This window comes from Archocentrus centrarchus, chromosome 14 (assembly GCF_007364275.1).
Source record: "Archocentrus centrarchus isolate MPI-CPG fArcCen1 chromosome 14, fArcCen1, whole genome shotgun sequence".
In the NCBI taxonomy this organism is placed as follows: Eukaryota; Metazoa; Chordata; class Actinopteri; order Cichliformes; family Cichlidae; genus Archocentrus; species Archocentrus centrarchus.
In genome coordinates, this window is record NC_044359.1 from 37,953,455 (window position 1) to 37,980,593 (window position 27,139).

General features: G+C 42.5%; 1 protein-coding gene and 1 long non-coding RNA gene across 11 annotated transcripts in view; one reads left to right on the forward strand and one right to left on the reverse strand.

Moving 5' to 3' along the window:
* Nucleotides 1-910, forward strand: LOC115792659 (uncharacterized). Its single transcript, XR_004021054.1, has 2 exons — nucleotides 1-333; nucleotides 669-910. It is a non-coding gene; the product is annotated as an uncharacterized LOC115792659 (long non-coding RNA).
* A 6,677-nt stretch (nucleotides 911-7,587) lies between these two features.
* amot (angiomotin) overlaps nucleotides 7,588-27,139 on the reverse strand; it is a 69,906-nt gene continuing 50,354 nt past the window's right edge. For 5 of the 10 annotated variants that reach the window (XM_030746869.1, XM_030746868.1, XM_030746866.1 and 2 more), the window contains 4 exons: nucleotides 18,927-19,055; nucleotides 16,727-16,965; nucleotides 16,315-16,569; nucleotides 7,588-10,028 (listed from right to left, as the gene is read on the reverse strand). In XM_030746869.1, the coding sequence (XP_030602729.1) occupies nucleotides 9,895-10,028; nucleotides 16,315-16,569; nucleotides 16,727-16,965; nucleotides 18,927-19,055 (757 nt within the window). In that variant the 3' untranslated portion in view covers nucleotides 7,588-9,894. The remainder of the gene's footprint in view (nucleotides 10,029-16,314; nucleotides 16,570-16,726; nucleotides 16,966-18,926; nucleotides 19,056-27,139) is intronic. The other 5 variants (XM_030746862.1, XM_030746863.1, XM_030746865.1 and 2 more) reach the window with 1 other exon arrangement.

Below are 27,139 nucleotides of genomic sequence, written 5' to 3' on the forward strand. Positions count from 1 at the left end.
ACAGAGAAAAAACCATTGGATTTAATGTATGTTTTATTTTTTTGCAATTCCTTGAAATGTCCCACAGAGGGCGCTAGGTGCCTATGTGGTGATCCAAACCTACCATGGGGTCAGAGAAGAAAGAGGAGGAAGGAAAAAAAGCGAGACACCATGCAAAGAAGCCAACGTGGTTCGGCTCTAGCAACCTAGCTTAGCCAAAAACGTAATCGAGTTGCTTCTTTAATGTTGAATTTAAGGTTTTGTTAAGTGTAACAACCGTGTTGGATTTTTGTTGTTCGTGAGGGAGGAATTCGGAGGACCCGAGTTTGATGTGATTGGTCGGGATTTTCTCCGGTGAGTGTCTTGTGTTTTACTCCATGTATTAGTCGTAGCCGAACAGAGATCCTGTTTGTTTGTGACTGTAACCGAGACTACAAAAAAAACCAATCGGAGAAACGAGAAACATGCACTATGTAATGTATGTCTAACACTGTAGGAAATGTTAAGTTTTATTGTTGTAGACTAATTCTGGTTGTAGTGTTTTACTTTATTAGCCAGTGAATATGTGTTCAAGTTTTGTGTAGGCTTGACTAACATGTAAAACTGATGAGAGTAAGAGACTGAGGGATTGCTCATTGCTAACTGCATAGGGAAAATTTGCCATTTATTGGAAATTGTACAATATGCAGGTTGGTTTTATGACTACGGTCGGATTCTGAGAGAGGACGACTGCAGATCCACTGCGAGCAGGAGGCACAACAGTGGTCGTTGCAGCGGTGCGGAGGAGTGAAGGATTGGTTCCATGGATTTGGATGCACACGATTCTCCACTGGATAACAGATAAGCTTAAGCAGACAACCAATAGGGGGCCCCTAATTGAACTAAAACTGCGCAGTTGACTGACAGATATTTTGACCTTACTGAACTTAAACCAAACGGTTGACTGAAACACTTTTGACTGAACTGAACATTTCAAGTGCAGAAACTTTAAACTGTTGCTTCCATCAGGGAAGATAAAAAGACCCTGATAAACTTAAGGATTTTTACTACCCGGGTAGAAATTTAAAGAGAAGGGTGGACAATTTTATTTATCTATTTTTATTTTTTTGGGTATTATTTCATAAGAGAGAAATGTGAACTGAAGTTTTTGTTTTTTCATTTTTTTGTTAATAAATTTATTTTGTTTACAGCTTAAAGAGTGTCACCCCTCCTTTTACTTAAATCCTCCTGTCAGGCCCTAGGTCGGAAATATTGCTGTGTATTGTTTAATAGTACTTTAATACAGGTTACACTTCATTTCCTCACGTCCATTCTGACAGTTTCAGCAGTCTCCCTCCAGGAACTTGCTGACATTTGTGAGTCCTTATATTGATGCTTTGATTATTCTTCCTGATTGTTATTCTCTGACTGATAAATTCAAACACTGCAGCAAAAAGTAGCCAGAAATACACAAGAGGACTTGGCAGTGCAGTGCTGAACAGGCCAATCACAATAGTTCCAGGCTGCACGGACCTGGCCTGTAGTTACATTTCTCTAGAGATGCAGGTGAGATTAGGTCATAGGTTGCTACATAGGTTCAGAGCGGTTTCCTTGTGTTTTATCATCCACAACAACACACTCTTCTACCTGTGCTGTTGTAGTCAAACAAACTCCATATGGGACTCTGCTGCTTTTTCAGCGGACCGCTGCCATTACTTTTTGGACCAGCGTGATGAGCACACGCACACACACAGTCACTGCTAGATAGAAAAAAAAGATTTCATATCAATCCACAAGGTTTTTAAATAAAATAACAAAAACGAAGACATTTTATCTATAATTTCAGTTCATTTTAGTTATTTTTGTGAACCCACAATATAGTTTTAGCAATAATTTTTTCCTTTATTTATCAATTTTATTTATTTCAGTTAACAAAAATGTTTTTTCAATTTCAGTTTTTGTTATTTCGTCCATTTTTGATAATAATCTTGGTATGCATGAGAAGAGGGTATTTGGTACAAAGTGGAAATAAACTAAAGTCATTCTTATATATTTTAATTATTAATTAATGAGGATTAGGACCTCATGGTCCTCAGCTGGGAAAAGGTAGGGTCCCCAGGGTCAGGGATGAGCTGCTGCCCCAAGTTAAGGATTTAAGTATCTCGGGGTCTTTTTCACGAGTGATGGGAGAGAGGAAAGGGGAGTGGGAGACTGACAGACGTATTGGGGCTGCAGCAGCAGTGATGCGGATGCTGTACTGGTCAGCCGTGGTGAAGAGGGAGCTGAGTGTAAAAGCAAAGCTGTGGATTTCCTGTTTCCATCAGATGACTGCCCTCCCTGGGTTTGCCAGTGGTTTCTTCCTGTTAAAAGGGAATTTTTCATTCCCACTGTCACCAAGTGCTTTTCCACCTAGCTTTTCAGCATCACTCTGAGACAGGATGTTTCTAAGTATAGAGATAGTGCACAAGTGCAAGACAGCAGTCCTACATATTTCTTTAAAATGTGCATTGATGGACATATCCTGGTCAAAAATGACTCCTAACAGAAGCATATATAATGTAGATAGAATCCATTAGATAAATATGATTCAAACCACTGCAGTGCAGTACCTTTAATAGCTATGGCATCCTTTAATCGCTAATAAAATGATATGATCAACAGTATAAAACAGTTTCATTTCATTACTTTTTCACAAAAATAAAAACTAATTTGAAAATATAAAACTATATTAACTCTTGCCTTCGTGGCTTCTCTCTTACTTCCCTTTTATAGACATGGGGGCGGGGCAGTACACAGATAGTATTGAGATGGCACAGCATGATTCAGATTTACAAAGATACGCATGGGGGTGAGAACAGGCCGGTATACACGTTTCATAAATCCAATGAGTATGTTTGCACCAAATATTAGTAAATGAAGCCCAGTGTTTTGTTGTTTTTTGGCATCATTGCTCAGTATGTGACATGTGTCACATACTGAGCAATGTTGTTTACTTTCTTATAAGTAATACTACACTTTAGCATTTTCTCTATGTTGAAAGTTGAGAGGTATTACCAGCTGTGCCCATGTAAACACCAGAAACAACCTTAAAAGCTTCAGCATTAATTTATTTAACAAGAATTAAATTAATACTCACTTCAATCATTCATGAAGCAGACATTTGGAGACTATTATTTGGAACTTGGTCAAAACAAAGTATACATAAAATGTTATGTGATGTCATACCATGATACAATATAATATGAGAAATATTGTAAAAAAAAACAAAAAAAACAATAAAAAGCCTTTGTGTGAATTTTGATTGTACAGCAATAACAACATTAAGCAGCATGTACAAAACAGGCTATAAACAGCTCACCTTAAACATAACAAAACTAAAATACAATGACATTTTGTTACAATTGTTCATTGCTAAGAATTTGTCACATTATGGGATAACTATATTCAGAATGTGCAATAAATGTGACTGGTATTTCAGTCTGTAAAGGTGTTGTTGCGTTAGCATGTACGTAATTATTTGCTAAATATTTTATGGCACGGGCAGCACGGTGGCGCAGTGGTTAGCACTGCTGCCTCACAGTTAGAATACCATCTGGAAGGCCTGGGTTCGATTCCACCTTGGCCCAGGCCTCTCCCTCTCTCTGTGTGGAGTTTGCATGTTCTCCCCGTGCTTGCGTGGGTTTCCTCCGGGTACTCCGGTTTCCTCCCACAGTCCAAAGACATGCACTTACTGGGGTTAGGTTCATTGGCTAATCTAAATTGCCCATAGGTGTGAATGTGAGTGTGAAAGGTTGTTCATCTCTCTGTGTTGGCCCTGTGACAGGCTGGCGACCTGTTCAGGGTGTACCCTGCCTCTCGCCCTATGACAGCTGGGATAGGCTCCAGCCCCCCCGCGACCCTGACCAGGATAAGCGGAAGTGGATGGATGGATGGATGGATGGATGGATGGATTTTATGGCACGTGCCTGGTACACTGAAATTTTCTGCATGTCTTCAACAAATTGTAATCCATTTTATGGCAGGAAGTGAGGAAGTAATATGTGAGTTTAGCATAGGTTGTAGGAGTGAAGACATGCTTTCAATTTAAATTTCTTTCAAATTTAAAAGCAGCTATGAACATAGTGGACTGTAAGCTTTGGAGATGCTTTAATGCAGGTGAGGGCAGGACCGAGGCTCGGGAAACTCTCAGGTGGGATGATGAAAGCACTTCACTTATTGTACAACATTTCAGTCAAAGGCATCTTAAAGACTGAGCAACACAAACACTTTGAAAGAAATCCAAGGTGTAGGTGTAATGTTAACAGGTGAGTCATTCCTGCATTTTTGAACATTAATTTCAACATGTGTTCTGGAAACAAATGCAATTTTTTAAGCATCACCAGCACATCATATCATATCCACTGGTTAGAACTCCTCAAATGTGAACAAATGTGGGCTTTCTACCAACTACTGTTGGTCTAATGAAACTTTATTTTCTCATCTGTTTGGTCAAATGTTTTGGGAGACTTAAGAAAACTGGACTCTCTGAAAGGTGATAAAATCCTTACTATCATTCCAGGATTTGACATTTCATCTTATTCAGCCAATTAAGTAACAAAGATTGATTATCAGAATATCAAAGCATTCTGTGACATGTTTGTCTAAGTTGTTTTTGCTTTCAGTAACTTCACTAAAGTCGATGGTAAAATGCAGCAGCTTTTCAAAGCATAACTTGAAGTTTTAAGTTCTACCATCAACCTTCAGTAATCCCACCTGAGGCTCTGTAGTTCCCACGGGATCCTTTGTCATCACATTTTCAACTGAGCCCACATGACAACATAGATATTTTATAATGCACACATAAATACACTAATAGGAGAAATTAATGGATACATATATACATTAACACTGCATTGTGTTTTTGCATCACTTCCATAACTCCTTTAACAATCTGATGAATAACATCTGAACCTGTAATAGACATGAAGAAACTGTCGTTTTAAGGATTCTGTAATTATCTCACACAAGAACGACACTCGACTGAAATGTGTTGCAGCAAAACATCATTCGATGTTCTACACCAGGAAGCCAAACACCTTGATTTCCAAAAGATTTTACACATGATTTCAGCTCATGATAATGAAATGAGGGGAGCAAGAAAAGAAGTACAATTTGTAAGAAACTCACCAGAGAAGTGGAGCAAAGAAAATGTGCTATATTATCTTATTAGAAGCTACTTTTGGCTGCTCCCTATTATATTAGTACTATATTATCAATAGATATATAGAGCAAGAAAATATACATTTCAGGAATCACAGACAGACTGATCAGTACTGTAAGTTCAAAGGAACCTGTCAAAGGTAAAAAGGAAAACTGAAACTGTTACTTGTGGGAAAAGAATGCATCAGAGAAGTTCAGGACTGCAGATTCCTACAATGGGAAGAAGAGTGTTCATTTTAGCTGGTGAGGCTAAGCAATGGTCAAATGTCATAAAAAGTATATTTATATCAGGTTCCTTTAGTGTAATTAACTCTCTAAAATTAGACTGTTTTCCTTTCCATTCTTTGGTACAACATTTGTGTTTTTATTTGACACATTGACTCCTAAAACTACATTAGCCTTGCTGTAATTGCAGTATTAGCCAAATGTGTCAGAAAAACATTCAAAGCACTGATATTGTTATTGCTTCGTGTTAAATTGGTGACCCCATGTTAGTTGCAGGCTATAGCAGCAGTACAAAAAAATTTAAAAAGTGGACTCACTTCAATCTGGTTTCATAAACAGATACAGATCAATATAACTGTGCATTAACTCGACAGACCTATGACCAACAAGAGCAAAGAAACATAGCACCAAGTAACAGCATTCCTACACACTATACTGCCAAAAGTATTCACTCACCATCCAGATCACAGAGTTCAGGTGTTCCAGTCACTTCCACAGGTGTATAAACCAGCACCTAGGCATGCAGACTGCTGCTACAAACATCAGTGAAAGAATGGGTCGCTCTCAGGAGCTCAGTGAACTCCAGCGTGGTACCGTGATAGGATGATACCTGTGCAACAAGTCCAGTCACTGCTAAATATTCCACAGTCAGCTGTTAGTGGGATTATAACAAAGTGGAAGCGATTGGGAACGACAGCAACTCAGCCATGAAGTGGTAGGCCACGTAAAATCACAGAGTGGGGTCAGAGGATGCTGAGGGTCATAGTGCACAGAGGTCACCAACTTTCTGCAGAGTCAATCACTACAGACCTCCAACCTTCATGTGACCTTCAGATCAGCTCAGTGTAAAGTGTTGATGCAGTGGTGTAAAGTGTTGATGCAGTGGTGTAAAGTGTTGATGCAGTGGTGTAAAGTGTTGATGCAGTGGTGTAAAGCACGCCGCCACTGGACTCTGGAGCAGTGGAGACGTGTTCTCTGGAGGGATGAATCACACTTCTCCATCTGCCAATCTGAGGGAGGAGTCTGGGTTTGGTGGTTGCCAGGGGAACGGTACCTGTCTGACTGCATTGTGTAAAGTTTGGTGGAGGGGGGGTTATGGTGTGGGGGTGTTTTTCAGGAGTTGGGCTCGGCCCCTTAGTTCCAGTGAAAGGAACTCTTAATGCTTCAGCAGACCAAGACATTTGGGACAGTTTGATGCTCCAACTCTGTGGGAACAGTTTGGGGATGGCCCCCTTCCTGCTCCAACATGACTGCACACCAGTGCACAAAGCAGCTCCATAAAGACATGGATGAGCCAGTTTGGTGTGGAAGAACTTGACTGGCCTGCACAGAGTCCTGACCTCAGCCTGATAGAACACCTTTGGGATGGATTAGAGTGGAGACTGTGAGCCAGGCCTTCTCTCCAACATCAGTGTCTGACCTCACAGATGCTCCTCTGGAAGAATGGTCAGAAATTCCCATAAACACTCCTAAACCTGTGGAAAGACTTCCCAGAAGAGCTGAAGCTGTTATAGCTGCAGAGGGCCCACATATTAAAGCCTCTGGATTAAGGATGGATGTTACTCAGGTTCATATGTGTGTGTGAAGGCAGATGAGTGTATACTGTTGGCAGTGCAGTTTTCTAATGAGTCTCACTTGAAAAAAATGTGATTGAGGAGGGAGGCCAGAAGCATTTTGATGAAGCAGAGGAAATGATAAATAGCTGGATAAATTTTTCTTAAAATATTATTGCTTTTTGTTTAAGAAAATTCTTTGAGAATTACCTTTACTCACTTCTCACCTGACTCAAAGACTGAACATGTGCTGCCTGCTTAAGGTTGAGGTCTTTTTTTACATGTGCTTTTTATTTTACAGGCTGATTACAAATCCATCCATTGCCTTTGTTCAAGAGCAGGAGATGGTGGGTGGAGGGTAGCTGTCTAATACAATGAAAGACTTTTACAGAACCCAGAAGTATGAAGCAATGCAAAAACTCCCCTAGCCTAACAACTTACCAAAATTGGGGGTGGCTGTAGCTCAGTAGGTAGAGCAGGTCACCTACTGATTGGAAGGTCAGTGGTTCAATTCCTGGCTACTGCAGGCTGCGTGCCAATGTATCCTTGGGCAAGATACTTGACCCCAAGTTGCTCTCCGACCGTTCCGTCGGAGTATGAATGTGAGTGAATGTTAGACGATTAAAGCACTTAGCTTAATTAATTAATCATGGAAGTGCTTATATGAATGCGTGTGCATGGGGTAAATGTAAACGTGTTGTGTAAGCGCTTTGAGTGCTCATATTTGAGTAGAAAAGCGCTATATAAGAACTAGTCCATTTACCATATGTAGATGCATTAAAAGCAGAGGTTTCCATTGGTGCATTTTATGTTATATTTAAGCACAGAACCATTCTTGTGTCATTTGCAGTCAGCTGTAGGACAGGTCTGGTAATACAAGTGTGAAAAAATATAAATATTCTTTTTTTAAAAAAATGAACGTACATGCCACTTGTGCGAAATGATTTGCATTGTACTAAAGAATAAACCTCCACATACTCTTAAACTACAGGGTGTGAAATGGTGAACGAAATAACAAAAGGTTTCCTTCTATTTCTTTGAAATTTTTTTGATTATCGTCTCTGATAGAAGAGAAATCAGAGGGACTCCGACCAGGGAGGCCATGAAATGATGAAAGCTAAACAAAACTGTCAGGTTCTCACTTCCCACTTGCTGCTGAGGTCAAAGGCCAGAGTGGCATGTTTCTGAAACCAAGTTCCCAAAATATGAAACGATGACCTGCATGACGTGGGCATGATGAAGTGTTAGCCTGTTTAGATCCCCAGTGTACCATCAGGGGACACTTCAGTAAGTGTTTACTGACTTACTCGAATAGCACTTTAACTTCAATTCAGTTTGATTTATATAGCGCCAAATCACAACAACTGTACCAAAGCACTACAGGAAGAAAACTTACTACTCTGGTCATTAATTAGAAACTGATGAATCTCTCTCTGCTTCACACAGTTTTTGTGCTTTCAAAATAAATCATCCAAGTATATATTCAAATGCATGACAGGTAAAATAAAATGGTAAGAAATGTTAAGAAAATTACATGCAAACATTTTTTGCTTTCAGTGGCAACAAATGTTTACAAAACCCATAGTTTCCATCCTAATGAACATAAAAGTTTACATGCAATTAACATGCTGCAGTGTTGAGAAATCGGTCAAGAATTAAAAAGCAAAATCAGAACGTTTTGCTCAGAGAAATTTGCCTGCCTACAGTTAATATGCTACCAAAGTCACTGACACCAACTTCCAAGAATCTTGTTAAAAGTAAGCATTTGATGATTGTGCACATGCCAAACATGACAACTGCAACACCAGTCAACTTTGCACTAAACTACAACTTACAAGAGCTCTGTAAATATAACACAGCTGAAACACTGAGCTCTCATTACGGTACACAGGCCATTATAGATACATGAATTTAAATGGTTAAAATGTTTTAAGCATAATAGTTTACATTAATTCTAATTAACCAAATGCCATAAGCGCAAAAAAATTAAAAAACGATTACATATAAAACTAATTTCAGGCAATTTAAGGGTAAGCAAGAAAACAAAGCTCCTAAAATTCAAGAAGTGCAATAAATGCAACAGCCAGTACAATGAAGCTAACCTCCATCAGCCTCCATAGAACCTTAGCTTTTAGAGCTGGAGCAGGAACAAGCTTCTGTCTCTTACAGATTTTCTCCAACATTACCGGCTTGCAAGTTGCAATGGAAAAAAATTACATGCTAAGCTTGGCAAGTGTTTCAAAATGTGCTGGTGCCATACACTAATGTAATTACTCATTAACAGTAACACTGAAACACTGAAAGCAGGTGGTCACACCAAGAGAGTGACTAAATCTAAAATATTTGACCTTACAGGTGCAGCTAAAAATACAGTTATGCACATTTAAGCAAATTTACAAAAAAAAAAAAGTTATTGTCCAAAAAGCTAACTAAATGTGCATGGATGCATCCATAATATGACAAGGAGTTTGGCTTTCAACTTTGTCCCCTCCTCTTTAAAATTATGTCAAGTTACTAAACTTTCACTCAACACCAAGTAAACTCTCACCATCGCTGTGAACATAGCAGCGCAAATTTTATAAAGTATCACTGAAAAAAATAAGTGATCAGTGACATTTTTTAAATTCCAGTCACCGTTTAATTTAGACTCACATTTAGGAAAAATCCACTCGCTAAGAAGAGCAGCGGGATGTTGAAACTCTACTTTTTGCTTTGGACTCATTTCCTTTTAAGATGTTGTTAAAAATGATTCAGTGAAGGAATGAAGGCGATGTGTGACGACTCCAGCCAGTGTGGAAGTGTCTGAATGAGTGTGCTTGTAAACACAATGGTATCAACACAAACAGAGCTGCAGGCCTGCCAGGTGAGTCAGAATAGTTTACTTGTCATGTTCTTTCTGATAGAGCTGCCATTCATTTGAATGATTGCTTTTTTTTTTTTCCTTCCAAAAATCATGTGGTCAGATGAGGATCTCCACCATATCTGTGTCTGCTTCTTGTTGAGTAGACGATGCTGGAGGAGCTGGCTGATGCTGAGGGTGGGACTGGATGGGGAGCCTACGTTCCAGGGTGCTGCTGTGAAACGCCTGTACATCTACAATGAAACAATGAAAAAATTATGAGAATATTTGAAAATTATGAGAGCATTTCAAAAATACAGTTGATACTATCCGTTTATTCTGTACATCCCTAGTCTTGTAGAAGATATCAGGTGTTAATATTAAATCATGACCCCTAAGAGCTAAAAGAGTTATATTTTAACTTAAGTTATTTATAATTAAAAGCTAGAAAGTCCTGATCCCCAAGGAGTCCCAGAAGGGACTAGGTCCCATCCAACTATCAGCCAATAACCTGCCTCAGCACAACATGGAAGCTCCTGTCAAGACATAGCGGCTAAGATGAGCAGGCACATGGCACAACACATAAGCAGGGCCCTGAAAGGAATTGGCAGTAAAACCAGAGGAGCAGAACACCAGCTACTGGTAGATAGAGCAGTTACTTAAGACTATAAGACTAGATTGACAAACCTGTGCACTGCCTGGATTGATTACAAGAAACCCTATGACTTAATGCTGCACACATGGATCCTGGAATCCTGCCGATGTCAATTCAATTCAATTCAATTTATTGCAATTTATATAGCGCCAAATCACAACAAATGGACACCTCAAGGCGCTTTATATTGTAGGTAAAGACCCTACAATAATTACAGAGAAAACCCAACAGTCAAAACGACCCCCTATCAGCAGCACTTGGTAACATCCATTCATCATCCATTCTCTTCTGCTTATCCGGGGCTGGGTCACGGGGGCAGGAGCCTAAGCAGAGAAGCCCAGGCTTCCCTCTCCCCAGCCACCTCCTCCAGCTCATCCAGGGGGGACCCCAGGGCGTTCTCAGGCCAGCTGAGATATATAATCTCCCCAGCGTGTCCTGGGTCTACCACAGGGCCTCCTCCTGGTGCGACATGCCCAGAACACCTCACCCAGGAGGCGGCCAGGAGGCATCCTAATCAGCTGCCCGAGCCACCTCAACTGGCTCCTTTCAATGTGGAGGAGCAGCGGCTCTACTCTGGGCCCCTCCCGGATGGCCGCACTCCTCACCTTATCTCTAAGGGAGAGGCCAGCCACCCTTCGAAGGAAACTCATTTCTGCTGCTTGTATTCACGATCTTATTCTTTCAGTCACTACCCAAAGCTCGTGACCATAGGTGAGGGTAGGAACGTAGATCGACCGGCAAATCGAGAGCTTCGCTTTTACATTTAGCTCCCTCTTCACCACGACAGACCGGTGCAGCGTCCGCATCACTGCAGAAGCAGCCCCGATCCGTCTGTCAATCTCCCGTTCCCTTCTCTCGTCACTCGTGAACAAGACCCCGAGATACTTGAACTCCTCCACTTGGGGCAAGAACTCTTCCCTGTGCTGGAGAGGACACTCCACCCTTTTTAGGCTGAGGACCATGGCCTCAGACTTAGAGGTGCTTATTCTCATGCCAGCCGCTTCACACTCGGCTGCGAACTGTTCCACTGCAAGCTGGAGGCGCCCCCCTGATGAAGCCAACAGGACCGCATCATCTGCAAAGAGCAGACATGAAACTCTGAGGCCACCAAGGAAGAAGCCTTCCGCCACCTGGCTATGCCTAGAAATTCTGTCCATAAAAATTATGAACAGAATTATCCCTCAGGATACCTTGAGGGACACGGTCAAATGCCTTCTCCAAGTCCACAAAGCACATGTAGACTGGTTGGGCAAACTCCCATGTACACTCAAAAATCCTTGAGAGGATAAAGAGCTGGTCCAGTGTTCCGCAACCAGGATGAAAACTGCATTGTTCCTCCTGGATCTGAGGTTCGACTAACAGGCAGACCCTCCTTTCCAGCACCCTGGCATAGACCTTACCAGGAAAGATGAGGAGTGTGATCCCCCGCAAGTTGGAGCACACCCTCCGGTCTCCCTTCTTCAAGATGGGGACCATCACCCCGGTCTGCCAAACCAGTGGCACTGCCCCAGATCTCCACGCAATGTTGCAGAGGCGTGTCAACCAAGACACCCCTACAACATCCAGTGCCTTCAGGAACTCAGGGTGAATCTCGTCCACCCCAGGGGCTCTGCCACCAAGGAGTTGTTTAACTGCCTCAGTGACCTCACCCCCAGTGATGGGCAAGTCATCTCCCTCATCCCCAGACTCTGCTTCCACTACAGAAGGCGCGTCAGTGGGATTCAGGAGGTCCTCGAAGTATTCCTTCCACCGTCCGACTACAGCCTCAGTTGAAGTCAGCAGCACCCCACCCATAAGCCATGGGAGTGGAACACTACTTTCCCCTCCTGAGTCGCCTGATGGGTTGCCAGAATCACTTCGATGCCATCCAAAAGTCTTTTTTCATAGCCTCACTGAACTCCTCCCACACCAGAGTTTTTGCTTCGGCCACTGCCCGAGCTGCATTCCGCTTGGCCTGCCGATACCTGTCAGCTGCCTCCCACAGGCTAACCAAGCCCGATAGGACTCCTCCTTCAGCTTGATGGCTCCCTTCACCTGCGGTGACCACCATCTGGTTCGGGGTTACCACCACAACAGGCAACAACCACCTTGCAGCCACAGCTCTGAGCAGCAGCCTCAACAATGGAGGTGCAGAACATGGTCCATTCGGACTCAATGTCCTCAACCTCCCTCAGAATGCTGTCGAAGTTCTGCCGGAGGTGGGAGTTGAAGATCTCCCGGACTGGGGCTTCTGCCAGGTGTTCCCCACACACCCTCACAATATGTTTAGGTGTGCCAGGTCTGTCCAGCATCTTCCCCCACCATGTGATCCAACTCACCACCAGGTGGTGATCAGTTGACAGCTCAGCTCCTCTCTTCACCCGAGTGTCCAGAACATACAGCCGTAGATAGGGTGATACAATTACAAAAATTGATCATCGACCTGTGACGGGTGTCCCGGTGCCACATGCACTTATGGACATCCTTATGTTCAAATATGGTGTTCATTTTGGACAAACTGTGGTTTGCACAGAAGTCCAATAACAAGACACCATTCGGGTTCAGAGTAGGCAGGCCATTCCTCCCAATCACGCCCCTCCAGGTCTCACTATCATTGCCCACGTGAGCACTGAAGTTTCCCTGCAAGACTATGGAGTCACCGGATGGAGCACTCTCCAGCACCCCACCCAGCGACTCCAAAAAGTGTGGGTACTCTGAACTGTCATTCGGCGCATAAGCGCAAACAACAGTCAGGACCCATTCTCTGGCCCGAAGGCACAGGGAAACAACCCTCTCATCCACCAGTGAAAACTCCGACGTGCAGGCAGCAAGCCAGTGGCATACGAGAATACCCACCCCAGCTCACCGCCTCTCACCAAGGGCAACTCCAGACTGGAACAGAGTCTAGCCCCTCTCCAGGAGACTGGTTCCAGAGCCCAGGCCATGCTTTGAGGTGAGCCCAACTATATCTAGCTGGTATCTCTCAACCTCACGCACAGGCTCAGGCTCCTTCCCCACCAGAGAGGTGACATTCCATGTCCCAATAGCCAGTCTCGATAGCCGGGGATTGGTCCGCCAGGGCCTCCGCCCTTGGCCACCGCCGAACACACACTGCACACGACCCCTACGACGCCTCCTGCGGGTGGTGGGCCTACAGGAGAGCGGGCCCATGTAACCTCTTTGGGCTGCGCCCGGCCGGGAACCACAGGCAAATGCCCGGCCACCAGATGCTCTCCCTCGAGCTTTTAGGACAGCCTGATAATAATGAATTAATAATCAATTGGGTTTTCAGTGTAATTATTGTAGGACCTTTACCTTACAACATATCACCTTGAGGCAACTGTTTGTTGTGATTTGGCGCTATACAAATAAAATTGAAGTGAACTAAATTGATTCAAACCACTGCAGTGCAGTACCTTTAATACCTATAGTATGCTCTAATCCCTGTAATAAAATGTTATGGTCAACAGTATCAAAGCTGCACTGAGGTCCAACAGGACAAGAACAGAGATGAGTCCACTGTCAGAGGCTGTAAGAAGATCATTTGTAACCTTCACTAATGCTGTTTCTGTACTGTGATGAATTCTGAAACCTGACTGAAACTCTTCAAATAAACCGTTCCTCTGCAGATGATCAGTGAGCTGTTTTACAACTACTCTTGTATACAGTACCAGTCAAAATATTCCCTATGTGATTGGAGTCTGGAAACTGGCTAGGCCACTCCATGACCTAAATGTGCTTCTTCTGAGCCATTCCTTTGTTGTCTTAGTGGTATGCTTTGGGTCAATGTCATGCTGGAAGACCCATCCATGACTCATCTTCAGTGTTCTGTTCGAGGGAAGGAGATTCTGGTCCAAGATTTTACTCTACATGGCCCGTTTATTGGCTCCTCAATGTGGTGAAGTCGACATGCACCCTTAGCAGAAAAACAGCTCCAAAGCGTAATGTTTCCACCGCTGATCTTGACGGTAGGGATGGTTTTCTTTGGGTCATACTCAGCTTTTCTCTGTCTCCAAGCACAGCAGGTTGAGTTAATTCCAAAGAGCTTGATTTTCATTTCATCTGACCGCAGCACTTTGCCCAAACCCTTCTCTGAATCATTTAGATGCTCACTGCCTTCTTGAGCAGGGCACCGCAAGATTTCAGTCCACTACGGCATAATGTGTTACCAATGGTGTTCTTGGTGACTGTGGTCCAACCTACCATTGGACCATTAACAAGCTCCTCCCATTTAGTTTTGGGCTGATCCACCACCTTTCCTATGTTCATCCTCATTCCATCTTGCATGGAGCTCCAGACCAAGGGAAATTAGGGAAACTACCATGAAAATTAGAGACTCCTCACTTCTTTGTAAGTGAGTAAATTTACAAATACAGCAAGGTATCAAATAATTATTTGCCCACTGTACATCATTTTAAAACTCACATCTTTTAAACAGCAATCCTATAGCATAAGATGCAGAATAAGATGCAGTTCTATAAGATTATTAAATTGATAATCTTTTTGGTTACTGCAGGATAAATTGCTTTGAGTTTGAAAAAATCAAATTGATTTTTCTATAAAAATGCTCTTTTAAGATCCTAAAACACTTTTGACCAGGGTTTTGTAATTTACAAATCAGTTATATTTACATTTTTTAGAAAGAAATTGCACTGAAAAGTAAAGCTGCTGATGGAGAATAAAGTCCTAAAAGTAAATCATTAGTAGATCAAAATGAATCAATTGAAACACAAAGGAAATACTTTTCTGCTTTTGTGATGATTACAGTACTAACTGAAGGTTTGGGTGGGCCATAGCATTTGGGAATGGATTTACATAATGAAAGGTAAACTGCAACTCTGTGTGGTACTAACTTCTCTTATCCCTCACCCCCAACCGGGTGCAGTGGATAGCTGCTCCTCCCTGAGCCTGATTCTGCCGGAGCTTTCTTCCTGTTCCCACTTCCTTCCCACTTCCGCTAATTGCTTGCTCATAGGCAGAGGTGTGACTGTTGGAGTTTCTTTCTAATATCATAGGCTCTTTACCTTACAACATAAAGCTCCTTGAGGCAACTGTTGTGAATTACATTTTATATAAATAAAATGTAATTGAATTCAAATGAATTGCTAAAAATCCCACACACAAAATGTCACATTTCCTGTGTGGAATTTTTATGTCGTCTGCTGAGTAAACTACTGATTATCTGATAAACATGAAGTATTGAATAAGTATCTGATTTTGACTATAGACATGCCTACCCACAGTGCACTCATTCAAATACTGACCTTTAGAGGTCTCCACTGGAGACATGTTTTGGGTGCATAACAATAATCATTACTGCTTCATGAAGACCTGGTCAGGATTACCCCATACTCTCTCTTATACTCTTAAGAGTATGGTATCTGTCAATAACCTGTTTTCCTTGAGTTTTCAAAGGTACAACAGAAGGCAGATCCTTTCTGTGGAACCAGGATTTGGGAGACAGCTTCTCTGCTTTAAGACCAGGCACCAAACTTTCCTTTGTGATAGAGCTTAATGTTTGGGTTGAATGATGAGGCCCTTACCCATGATGCCATAGGCTTAGGCTGCTGCAAGACCTGCTGCAAGTGTTCCTTTAATTTTTTTGACCAGTATACATTTTATAATAGATACTGATACACTCATCGGTGCGTGAGTGTATGTGTGTGATAGATAAAAAGCATTTAAAGGCATAGAATAAAGCCCTGTATCAGTTTGTGCATAAATGGGTGAATGTGGTTTGTAGTGTAAAAAGCTTTTGCATAATTAGGAAGAGTAGAAAACCACAATATAAATACACAAAAAGGCACAAAAAGGAACAAGTCAGCATGTGTACTGACTTGTAATTTTAAGGTAAAATACACCTTAGCTGGGTAGTAACTCTCTGTCACAAAGAGTTGTGAGCTGACCTGCTATGCGGTCAGGGATGTAGACGGGGCTGGGGCTGGACAGGCGAGCTGGCAGTGTCATGCTCTGCAGGGCTGGAGTGCTGGGCTTGCTGGTGTCCTGACCGTGACCCTTGTCGGTCTGTGTGTAGCTGTCTCTGCTGCCTGTCTTTGAGTGGCCTGCAGTCATTGGTGTAGAAGGAAGTACTGGGGAGGGGGATGATGACATCGACTCTGTCCTGAGAGACTCAGTGCGAAACTCAGGACCCAGCAAAACCCCTGGAGGAACATGAGAACAAGTGCACTTCAGAAACACTGCCAATAGCCCAGTGGCTACAACTGATGTCTCACTCACAGAACTGTTTCATCTGCTACACTTACAGCAATCACATGGGCTAAACCCTCTGCAATAACTGTAGTAACTGCTGGTTCTTACCCAGACTGCCCTTCCAACTTGTGTCCTTACGTTCTTCCGTGATTGGTGAACTACTCAGTCCCAAGCTGTGAGAGAGCAACCCAGAACCACCTGAGCCAGTGTTGGAGATGGACATCAGGGACTTGGAGGGCCTCATGGCAGATGGTGTATCAGACTTAATGGGGTCCTTCCTGGAGCGCTGATGGAGTACCTTGATCATGGCATCCTTCTCAATGATCTGCGCATGGAGATTCTTAATCCTGGATTAGGGTGGAATGAAGCAACAGTTACTTTATGGCAGTGAGATTCTGCAAGCTTTCACTCCATGCAGACAGTGAAATAAAATCATGCATTGTCTTTTAAAATAAGAAATACTTTATTTATACCCCAAAATTACACTGTTAGCCAAAATATGCAAAACAACTTAGCTCAATAAAAGAAACACAAAATGTACTTGTATTTATATAGTGTTCTTGTAGTCTTACCACTCAAACCTCACAGAAGAGCTCAGAAAGTTAAAAAAAATAATGCTGAAGAATGAACTCGATTAAATACAAAATACAGAAAAGTAAAGAGCTCAAATTAAAATCTAAATATGATACACTAGGAGCTTAAATCTAAAATTAAAGCCGCAAGCGGCAATGATCGGGCCCTCGCACCCAGCACACATCGACCTGTGGCGTGCTCGAGCCGTGCCGCGCTCGGAGGTTGTTGGATCGTGACCAATTTCACACATTTACAAGATAACTATATCTTTTGCTCTCCATATAAACCCAATGCAGTGTTTGGGGTGTGGTCACAGCTGCGACGTGCAAAATGGGGCATGGGTCTGATTGACTTTTTTGATCAGGATGATGTCAAAAATGTTGAATCAAGTTTTCATGCATTTCAGAGAAACTAATTCTGTGGACCTCCATACAATTTTCTGCCCTTTGGTGAAAACTCACAGTTTTGAAAATAATGTAAAGCCAACTTCTTAAGGCTTTTCAGGGGATATTTGAGATGGTTCTGCTCAACCACCTGTGTCAAACATGACATTTCCTGTTCCCACTAGGTGGTGCTGTGACTGTAATTAAATACTGTCATATGTATGTGTTCGGGGCGGACCATCATCCTTCTGAAGAAGTTTGATCCAGATTGGATAATGTAGGTTTGAATGAGAGCAAATGAAAATTTCCTGGCAAATGATCGAGTTTCTCCGTGGCATCACGACCACGCCCTCTGGTGAAAACTCACCATTTTTTAAATTTAGATTCCCCTTCGTGAGTAGATTAGATAAACCAAATATGAAGTTGATATCATCCAAAACCTCTGAGTTATTAGAGAAAGTATGAAGGCAGGAAATCGCTAAAATCACCCATTTAATTTCCTTTTGGGTTTAGGCCACTGGACCCTGTGGTCTTTTTTGTTTGTCTGGACATGTTACATATGTGTACCAAATTTCATACATGTAAGTGAAACACAGCAGTGGGAATTGAACTAAAGGTGGCGCTATAGAGCCATTTTGAAAGGGCCATGCCTGAAACCATTAAAATACTTAAATTTTCACCAGACCTGACATGTGTGCAAAATTTCATGAGTTTTTGAGCATGTTTAGGCCCTCAAAAAAGCAATTCAGTTGCCTAAATAATCAAAAGCAGATACAGTGAGGCCTTCGCACAGGTTGTGCTCGGGCCCTAATGAAGGCAGGTATTGTGGTATGAAATGGTAAAATTTTTCTGTATCTGTCCTTATGATAGCAGAGCTGAAACAAGTGTTCAGCTGCACGTCAAGTAAGTGGTGAAGAGGGTGGTCAGGATCCATAGCCATTCACCAAAGTCACAGTCATCCGGATGACTTGGTCTTCCACTTCATGATCACAGTGGCTTTTACAAGCCCACAGTTGGGAAATCTGAGATGTTTAACTTTTGCATCCAGCTGAGAAGCTACTGAATTGAATAGCAGCACAGCTCTGCAGGTTCTGTGGATTTTAGCACACAAACTTGTAGTTGATGTTGATGATAAATGCGAAATGTCAAAAAAGTAACTTAATGGGCCAGACTGTATGTTATTTTAGACATCAATTTGCGGACCGGTAGTCGGCGGGGCCGGATGCGGCCCGTGGGCCGCAAGTTTGGAGACCCCTGCTGTACACCATTTCTCAAGCTCCATTCAGTATCTGTTGCATAGATTTTTTCACATAATCAAGTCAGTTGTAGAAGAATCGTTTCCTCTACTTTACCTGCTTTCCATGTCCAGACAGCGTCGATTGGCCATAAGAATTTCCTCTTCTTCCTTCTGGATTCGAGCCTCCACTGATGTATCATAGCTGCTGCTAGGAGAGTGGCTTATCATCGTAGCAGATGTATCCCTGCAAACACAGATAAGGTTCAGAAGTAGCTCATCCACATCCTGGGATCCTTATAGTGCAAGACTCTAAATTAATTTTCTATTTTAGTGACTAGGTTAACTGAAAAAGGGAAGTAGAAAGCTATCAAAGGTGCAGCTTTGCTGCAGGTGTGATAAAGAGAGGAGTGTCTAAGAAGTACAACAAGCTGTCCATACCTGAGGCCTTAGAAACAAGACTCACAGCCTTGGCTAACCGCTTAAAGAGGTATACCAGAGAGAAAGAAGCCAGGAGAATAAACCAGGTGTTCTCCACTGAACCATCCAAGGTATACTCTCAGTGGCAGGAGAACACTATGAGAACAGCACCTCCACCAAGGCTGGAGCAATACTGGAAGAGCATATGGGAGAAGGATGTAACACACAATACCGATGCTCAGTGACTAGTGGATCTAAGAACAGACCACAGCAACCTCCCTGAACAGGCTCCAGTAACCATCACCATCAGTGGCAGACATCCAGGAAAGAGTCACACATATGAAGAATTGGACAGCACCAGGCCCTGACATGATTCACACCTACAGGCTAAAGAAGCTAACAACACTCCATGGGTGCCTTGCAGCACAAATGAACCAGCTGCTGGAGGCTGACTACGGGCCGGACAGTCTTAATCCGCAAGATCCCCAGAAGGGACCAGTCCCATCCAGGTACCTGCCTCAGCACAACATGAAAACTCCTGTCAGGCATCATAGCAGCTAAGATGAGGAGGCACATGGTCCAATACATGAGCAGGGCCTAGAAAGGAATTGGCTGTAACACCAGAGGAGCAAAATGGTAAATGGTAAATGGACTAGCTCTTATATAGCGCTTTTCTACTCAGTCAGAGCACTCAAAGCGCTTACACAACACGTTTTACATTTACCCATGCACTCACATTCATACAAGCACTTCCATGTTTCTACTAAGCTAAGTGCTTTTAATTAACTAACATTCACACACATTCATACTCCGACAGGACGGTCGGAGAGCAACTTGGGGTGTAGCCTGGAGTAGCCAGGAATCGAACCGCTGACCTTCCGATCAGCAGGTGACCTGCTCTACCTACTGAGCTACAGCCACCCCTAAAACAGTACAGTAGATACAGTAGAGCAGTCACTCAAGACTATAAGACCAGACTGACCAACCTGTTCACCACTTGGATTGATTAAAAGAAAGCCTATGATTTAATGCCACACACACGGATCCTGGAATGCCTAGAACTGTATAAGATCAACAGGATCCTAAGAGCCTTCATCAAGAATGCAGTGGGAATGTGGAGAACAACACTAGAGGCCAACTCCAAGCCCATCCCAAAAGTCACTATCAAGTGTGGGATTTACCAAGGAGATGCTCTGTCCCCACTGCTGTTCTGCACAGGCCTGAACACCCTCAGCCAGGTCATTAACAAGACTGGCTACAGATACCAACTATATAATGGAGCAAACATCAGTCACCTCCTTTACATGGATGACATCAAGCATGATATGAAATAGCAAAGATCCATGAATACATCAGGAAGATGGCCACAAAGGATCTGGTGCTTAGTGAGTACCTCAGGCAGCAGAAACCTGAGAAAGAAGAGGAGGAAGAACAGGAACCATCATGGAAGGACAGAGAGGCAGAGATGCCCCTGAGACAATCCATCATAGAACAGCAGGGTGTAAGATGCTAGCAGGCAGGGCAAACATGGAATGCCATAACCAAGTGGCTGGCATAGTATACAGGAACATCTGTGCTGAGTATGACCTGGAAGTCCCGAGGTCAAAATGGGATACGCCTCCATGGGTGGTCGAGAATGACTGAGCTAAGATCCTGTGGGACTTCCAGATACAGACAGACAAACTTCTGATGGCTAAATCAACCGGACATCGTAGTGGTGGACAAACAAAGGAAGGAGGTCGTAGTGATAGATACCAAATGATGGCGACATCAAGAAGAAGAAACACGAGAAGCTTGATAAATACCAAGGGCTCAGAGAAGCGCTAGAGAGGATGTTGAAGGTGGTCCCCGTGGTAACTGGAACACTCGGGGCAGTGACCCCCAAAACTGGGAGTATGGCTCCAGCAGATTCTGGGAATGTCATAATAACAATAATAAACAAATTTATATTATATATATGAGAAAACATATTGCTCCCATATTGGCTGGCTTGTAATTATTGTAGGGTTTGGCGCTATATAAATAAAATTGAACTGGACTGAACCTTGGCAGGAAGATGTGTGGAGCTGAGAAAAGTTTGTTCCTTAATGATACACACTTTCTGTGTGTGACCAGTTATGCAATAGGTGTGTGATAGTTTCTCTGACATCCTTTACCATCTCAGACAGGTGACCCTTAAAGACAGAATATCTACCATTTTCTAGCCTGCTGCTCTTCTTTTAACTGATGAACCATGCAGTTCAAGTTCTTATTACTTTTAGTAGCTCAGCCATATTTGTATCATCAGAAAGCTTTAGCATAGAGGAGCAAGAATAACCAATCCTAAAAGTTTTATGTCCAATAGTGATTAACTGGTTTTGGTTATTTTCACTTCCTTATCTGGAATGCAGAGTATCCATATGCCCAGCAGTCCTCCAAGCCAGCAGAGGGTGCAATATCCTGGGAGACAGCCCAGAAGACACCAGAGATTCTTCCAGAGTTGGTCAGTGTTAAAAATGTAACAAAAAATTTAACTGGCAACATACGATCTAGCCTATAACTATGTCACCAAGCCCAAGGACTGCACTCATTTGGCTTCTCCTGATTTTACAGAGCAAGTTTAGACATCTGTCCAGGCAACCGAGTCTGCCATGCCTCCTCTCCCTCCCTCGAGTCCCCTTTCCCTTCTCAGTGTGATTTCTTGGTGTCTGTGTTGTTAGGAGAGGTGCTTAGAGTGCAAGCTGTTATTCATCATCCTCTCACCATAAATACCCAGTTCAAATCTCAACATTCTGCCAGATTGCATACTTAGTTTAAACAGTCACATATCCAGTTCTGATAAATGTGCTTCCAGCACAGCCAGCACGATCCCAGACTCTGTCTCACTCCAGTGGCTCATTTTAAAAACTCTCTCCCTTCATCTCACTCCACTGGACCCATGGAAAATAGGGCTGTGCAACTGATCAAATTTCAATTTTGGCTCACAAATCAGTGTAATCGACAAAAACCAATTATTAAAATTATTTTGTCACTTTAAGCTCTCCAAGTATAGTCTTATTGCTGATTTGTGCTTCAGCGTTGAGTCTTTGTGGGGCCTACAACATAACCTACATAAGTGGCCAGTGACACTGCCACCACCTATGCGTGTGCAAGGTGCATTGTTACCTTGTGATTGTGACCCGACCCAATCGGGAAATCTACATCATAACCTGACATGCACCTCCCAGGAAATGTAATGTGTCGGGTCGACACAGCCCGCGATGATTGTGATTGATCTGTTCAGCATCCCTGATTCCTCCTGTGCATTTCCGATTACTTTTTTACTTTTTGAATTTATCAGTGCGAGAATAACAATTGTCATCTTAACATAATGAATAATAATCATAGTATTAATATAAGGACTCATGACCACAGATTGAGGATCCAGGTGGGAAAAAAGTCTCATCCTTTCATTTGTTTCTGTCAGCCAGAACCACATATAAAGCACTGGGACACGATCACATGGTAATTAACACATAAATGAACAAAAATTTGCTTCATGGTGGTGTCTGCACCATCCGGCAACACAACCAATCAGTTCAACCAGCTGAAGTTCAAACACCGCAGCCCTGCCAGTATGACCAGTATTTGTTGCCAGTATGACCAGTATTTGTTGCCAGTATGACCAGTATTTGCTGCCAGTATGACCAGTATTTGCTGCCAGTATGACCAGTATTTGTTGCCAGTATGACCAGTATTTGCTGCCAGTATGACCAGTATTTGCTGCCAGTATGACCAGTATTTGCTGTGTTGGTGTGAATAATTCTGATTTATTCTGAAGCTGAACATATTTTCTGTTTGCTCTGGGCTGTAATGGGCCAGCTTCCATGTTCTTGGACTGAATTATTGACTGGAATTAATTGAAAATAAATTTTGCACATCTGAGAACAAATTTATTTGGTCTAAATGACTTGGTCCTATTTCTTAGGGGTCATTCACAATTATCAACATTTTCAAAAGCACACAAAGCATACGCGCCCCCCCCCCCAAAAAAAGTGTACAAAGAAATTGTTGATATTTTTTCATGACATTTAATTTCACATGGTTCTTTGGTATTTTAATGTAATAGGAAGTATTAAATACACATCCTGGTGATCTTGGTATCAAATATAATTCTTTCCTATCTATTAAATCGTTATATTGTTGCACTAATAAAAATCCATCCATCCATTCTCTTTTGCTTATCCTTTTCAGGGTCGCGGGAGGGCTGGAGCCTATCCCAGCCGTCATAGGGTGAGAGGCAGGGTGCACCCTGTAATTAACAGATATATCTATATATTAGAATTTATAGGGTGCAATAAACTGATTTGTATTTTAATGTGAATGTGTACTGCACTGGATGTACACAAAATGTACATGCTGCCACACTGTACACAGTGGCAGTGGAGTGATGTGTCATCTGAATAGCCAGTTTTGTGCTAAAAAGTATTTCCTGTGTTTGCTAAAAAAAATTATTGCTAGTATTTATATTGTTGTAAATGACTTGTTACCTATAATCTGTCCAGCATATCTCAAACATTGTCTCTTATGAATGATATCAATTCATTTTCAGTCATAAAGAACATTTCTGTCACATGGAAACTGCAATCAGTTGCCAACTTAGTGAGTTTGTCACTAGGCCCCCCCAAGCAACTTTTTCCCCCCAAAAAGCGTCCGTACTGTGTCCCTTCGTATGCTATAGCATAGCATTTTGTGAATCTATGACGGCCTATTTTAGAGAATTCAATGAGGTCTTTGAAATGATCCACCAGACCGGAGGCCATGTGGTGTACAGGTGAACGAGAGGGGATGCCTCAGGCATTGGTGGTCAGGCGGCAGCGCTCAATTTACCAACATTTTCTAACTACTTGTAAAGTGTACGTTGGCTGTTAACACCCCCCCCACCACCACCACCACCCCCCCGGGCGTACAATTTGTATGCTTTGGAAAATGTCGATAATTGTGAATGATCCCTTAGTATAATTAGTCATGATCAATTATTTATTATTTGTGTTGTATTCTATTTTTAATGTAATTTTTTATTTTAAAGACATTGTACAAGTATACTACATTTCAAGGTATTCACTGTTTATTAAGTGCAATAAATGCAGTGTGTTTACAAAGTCAGCGAGTGAAAATGTTTTGAAGCTCAAACCTATGTGCACAGCAGCCCATTCACATGCTGCTGACTTTTATTTTTTTCTTAGATTTATTCACCCATATTTTTAGGGCTTAATCTATCTGATTTCAACAGGGGGAATTGTTTAGCTTCACCAGCAACACTGATAATGCTGACAACAATCTGTCTAATTTGGTGATGTGCAGTACAGGAGCTCCACAAGGGACTGTGCTGAGTCCATTCCTGCTCACCTTTTATTCCTCAGACTTTAAATACAACTCCGGGTCATGTCCTTACGCTGATGATTTTGCACTGGTTAGATGTAAAAGCGATGGACACTATTTAACAGAGTACAGAGCAGTAGTGGATGACTTTGTGGACTAGTCTGGGAGAAATCATCTGCTTCTGAATGTGAATAAGAACAGAGAGGGGGACTGGCTTTAGCTGGAAGAGGATAGGTACATGACCCGTGCCTATCCTGGGAATAGCATGTGTCGATGTGGTAGACAGTGGAGCATGCTCTCTAACAGACTGATTCGACTCCACTGCCACAAAGAAAGAGCTTTCATACTGCAATACTTTGTACTATACTATCTATCTAGGAGGTTTATTTTAAAAAAAAAATGAAGTATAAGAATTGAATTTTTTTTGGATTTTCTCTAATCCACACAGGTCAAAATCATACATACATTCAGTATCCATCCATCCATTCGCTTCCGCTTACCCTGTTCAGGGTCGCAGGGGGAGGCTGGAGCCTATCGCAGCTGTCATAGGGCGAGAGGCAGGGTACACCCTGAACAGGTCGCCAGCCTGTCACAGGGCTAACACAAAGAGACAAACAACCTTTCACACTCACATTCATACTCTCACCCACACCTATGGGCAATTTAGAATAGCCAATTAACCTAACATTCAGTATCTTAGAACATCAGAATATTACTTAATACAAAAAAGAATTTTTAGAAATGTTGAACATGAAAAGTATGAACATGTTCAGCACTCAGTACTTAGTTGGGCTCCTTTTGCCTGGATTCCTGCAGTAACGCGGCGTGGCATGGAGTCGATCAGTCTGTGGCACTGCTCAGGTGTTATGAGAGCCCAGGTTGCTCTGATAGTGGCCTTCAGCTCTTCTGAATTGGTGGGTCTGGTGTATCACATCTTCCTCTTCACAATAGCCCACAGATTTTCTATGGGGTTAAAGGTCAGGTGAGTTTGCTGGCCAATGAAGAACAGGGATACCATGGTCCTTAAAGCAGGTACTGGTAGCTTTGGCACTGTGTGCAGGTGCCAAGTCCTGTTGGAAAATGAAATCTGCATCTCCATAAAGTTGGTCAGCAGCAGGAAGCATGAAGTGCTCTAAAACTTCCTGGTAGATGGCTGCGTTGATCTTGGACCTCAGAAAACACAGTGGACCAACACCAGCTGATGACACGGCACCCCAAACCATCACTGACTGTGGAAACTTTACACTGGACCTCAGCCAGCGTGGACTCTGTGCCTCTCCTCTCTTCCTCCAGACTCTGGGACCTTGATTTCCAAAGGAAATGCAACATTGACTTTGATCAGAGGACATAACTTTGGAGCACTCAGCAGCAGTCCAGTCCTTTTTGTCCAGGCGAGATGCTTCTGATGCCGTCTCTGGTTCAACAGCGGCTCGACACGAGGACTGAGACAGCTGAAACCATGTCTGCATACGTCTGTGCTGGTGGTTCTTGAAGCTCTGACTCCAGCTGCAGTCCACTCTTTGTGAATCTCCCCCACATTTTTGAATGGCTTTGGTTCCACAATCCTCTCCAGGGTGCAGTTATCTCTATTGTTGTACACTTTTTTCTACCACATCTTTTCCTTCCCTTCGCCTCTCTATTAATGTGCTTGGACACAGAGCTCTGTGAACAGCAGCCTCTTTAGCAATGACCTTTGTGTCTTGCCCTCCTTGTGCAAAGTGTCAAAGGTCTTTTGGACAACTGTCACTCAGCAGTCTTCCCCATGATTGTGTAGCCTACAGAACTAGACTGAGAGAGCATTTAAAGGCCTTTGCAGGTGTTTGGAGTTAATTAGCTGATTAGAGTGTGGCACCAGGTGTCTTCAATATTGAACCTTTTCACAATATTCTAATTTTCTGAGATACTGAATTTGGGGTTTTCATTAGTTGTCAGTTATAATCATCAAAATTAAAAGAAACAAACATTTGAAATATATCAGTCTGTGTGTAATGAATGAATATAATATACAAGTTTCACCTTTGAATGGAATTACTGAAATAAATCAACTTTTTCATGATATTCTAATTTTAGGACCAGCACCTGTACATACAGGCTCAAATATTTACAAACTTTCACCTAAATCTTTAAATAAGTGGTGCTGAAGATTGTACAATGTCTTTTAAGTTGAGGAGGTCAAGGCTCATTAAATTCTTGTTAGTGATCATGACTGACTACAACTGGTAGTTTCTCTTTGCCAGTATTAAAAGGAGGAGAAAAGAGAGGAGACCAGTGTGCCAGACAAGTTGCTCCTGCCTCTGCATTCACTGCTGCTGTGAGATCATTTATGGTTTACATGTTATGGTACACATGCACATGTGTGTAGCATTAGCAAGTAAAAAAGCAAATTCCTCTATGATTTATCATCTTAACAGATATGTTTTATCTTGCTGATCACCTTAGCCAACATGTGTGATGTAGAGGAGTTGGAATGCAACAGAAGGAAAGCCTTGGTGATGGAGAGGAGACATCAATTCCTGCTATCTCCAGTTTAATAAAACAGACAGATTGAAAAGGTGCCTCAACCAGCACTTT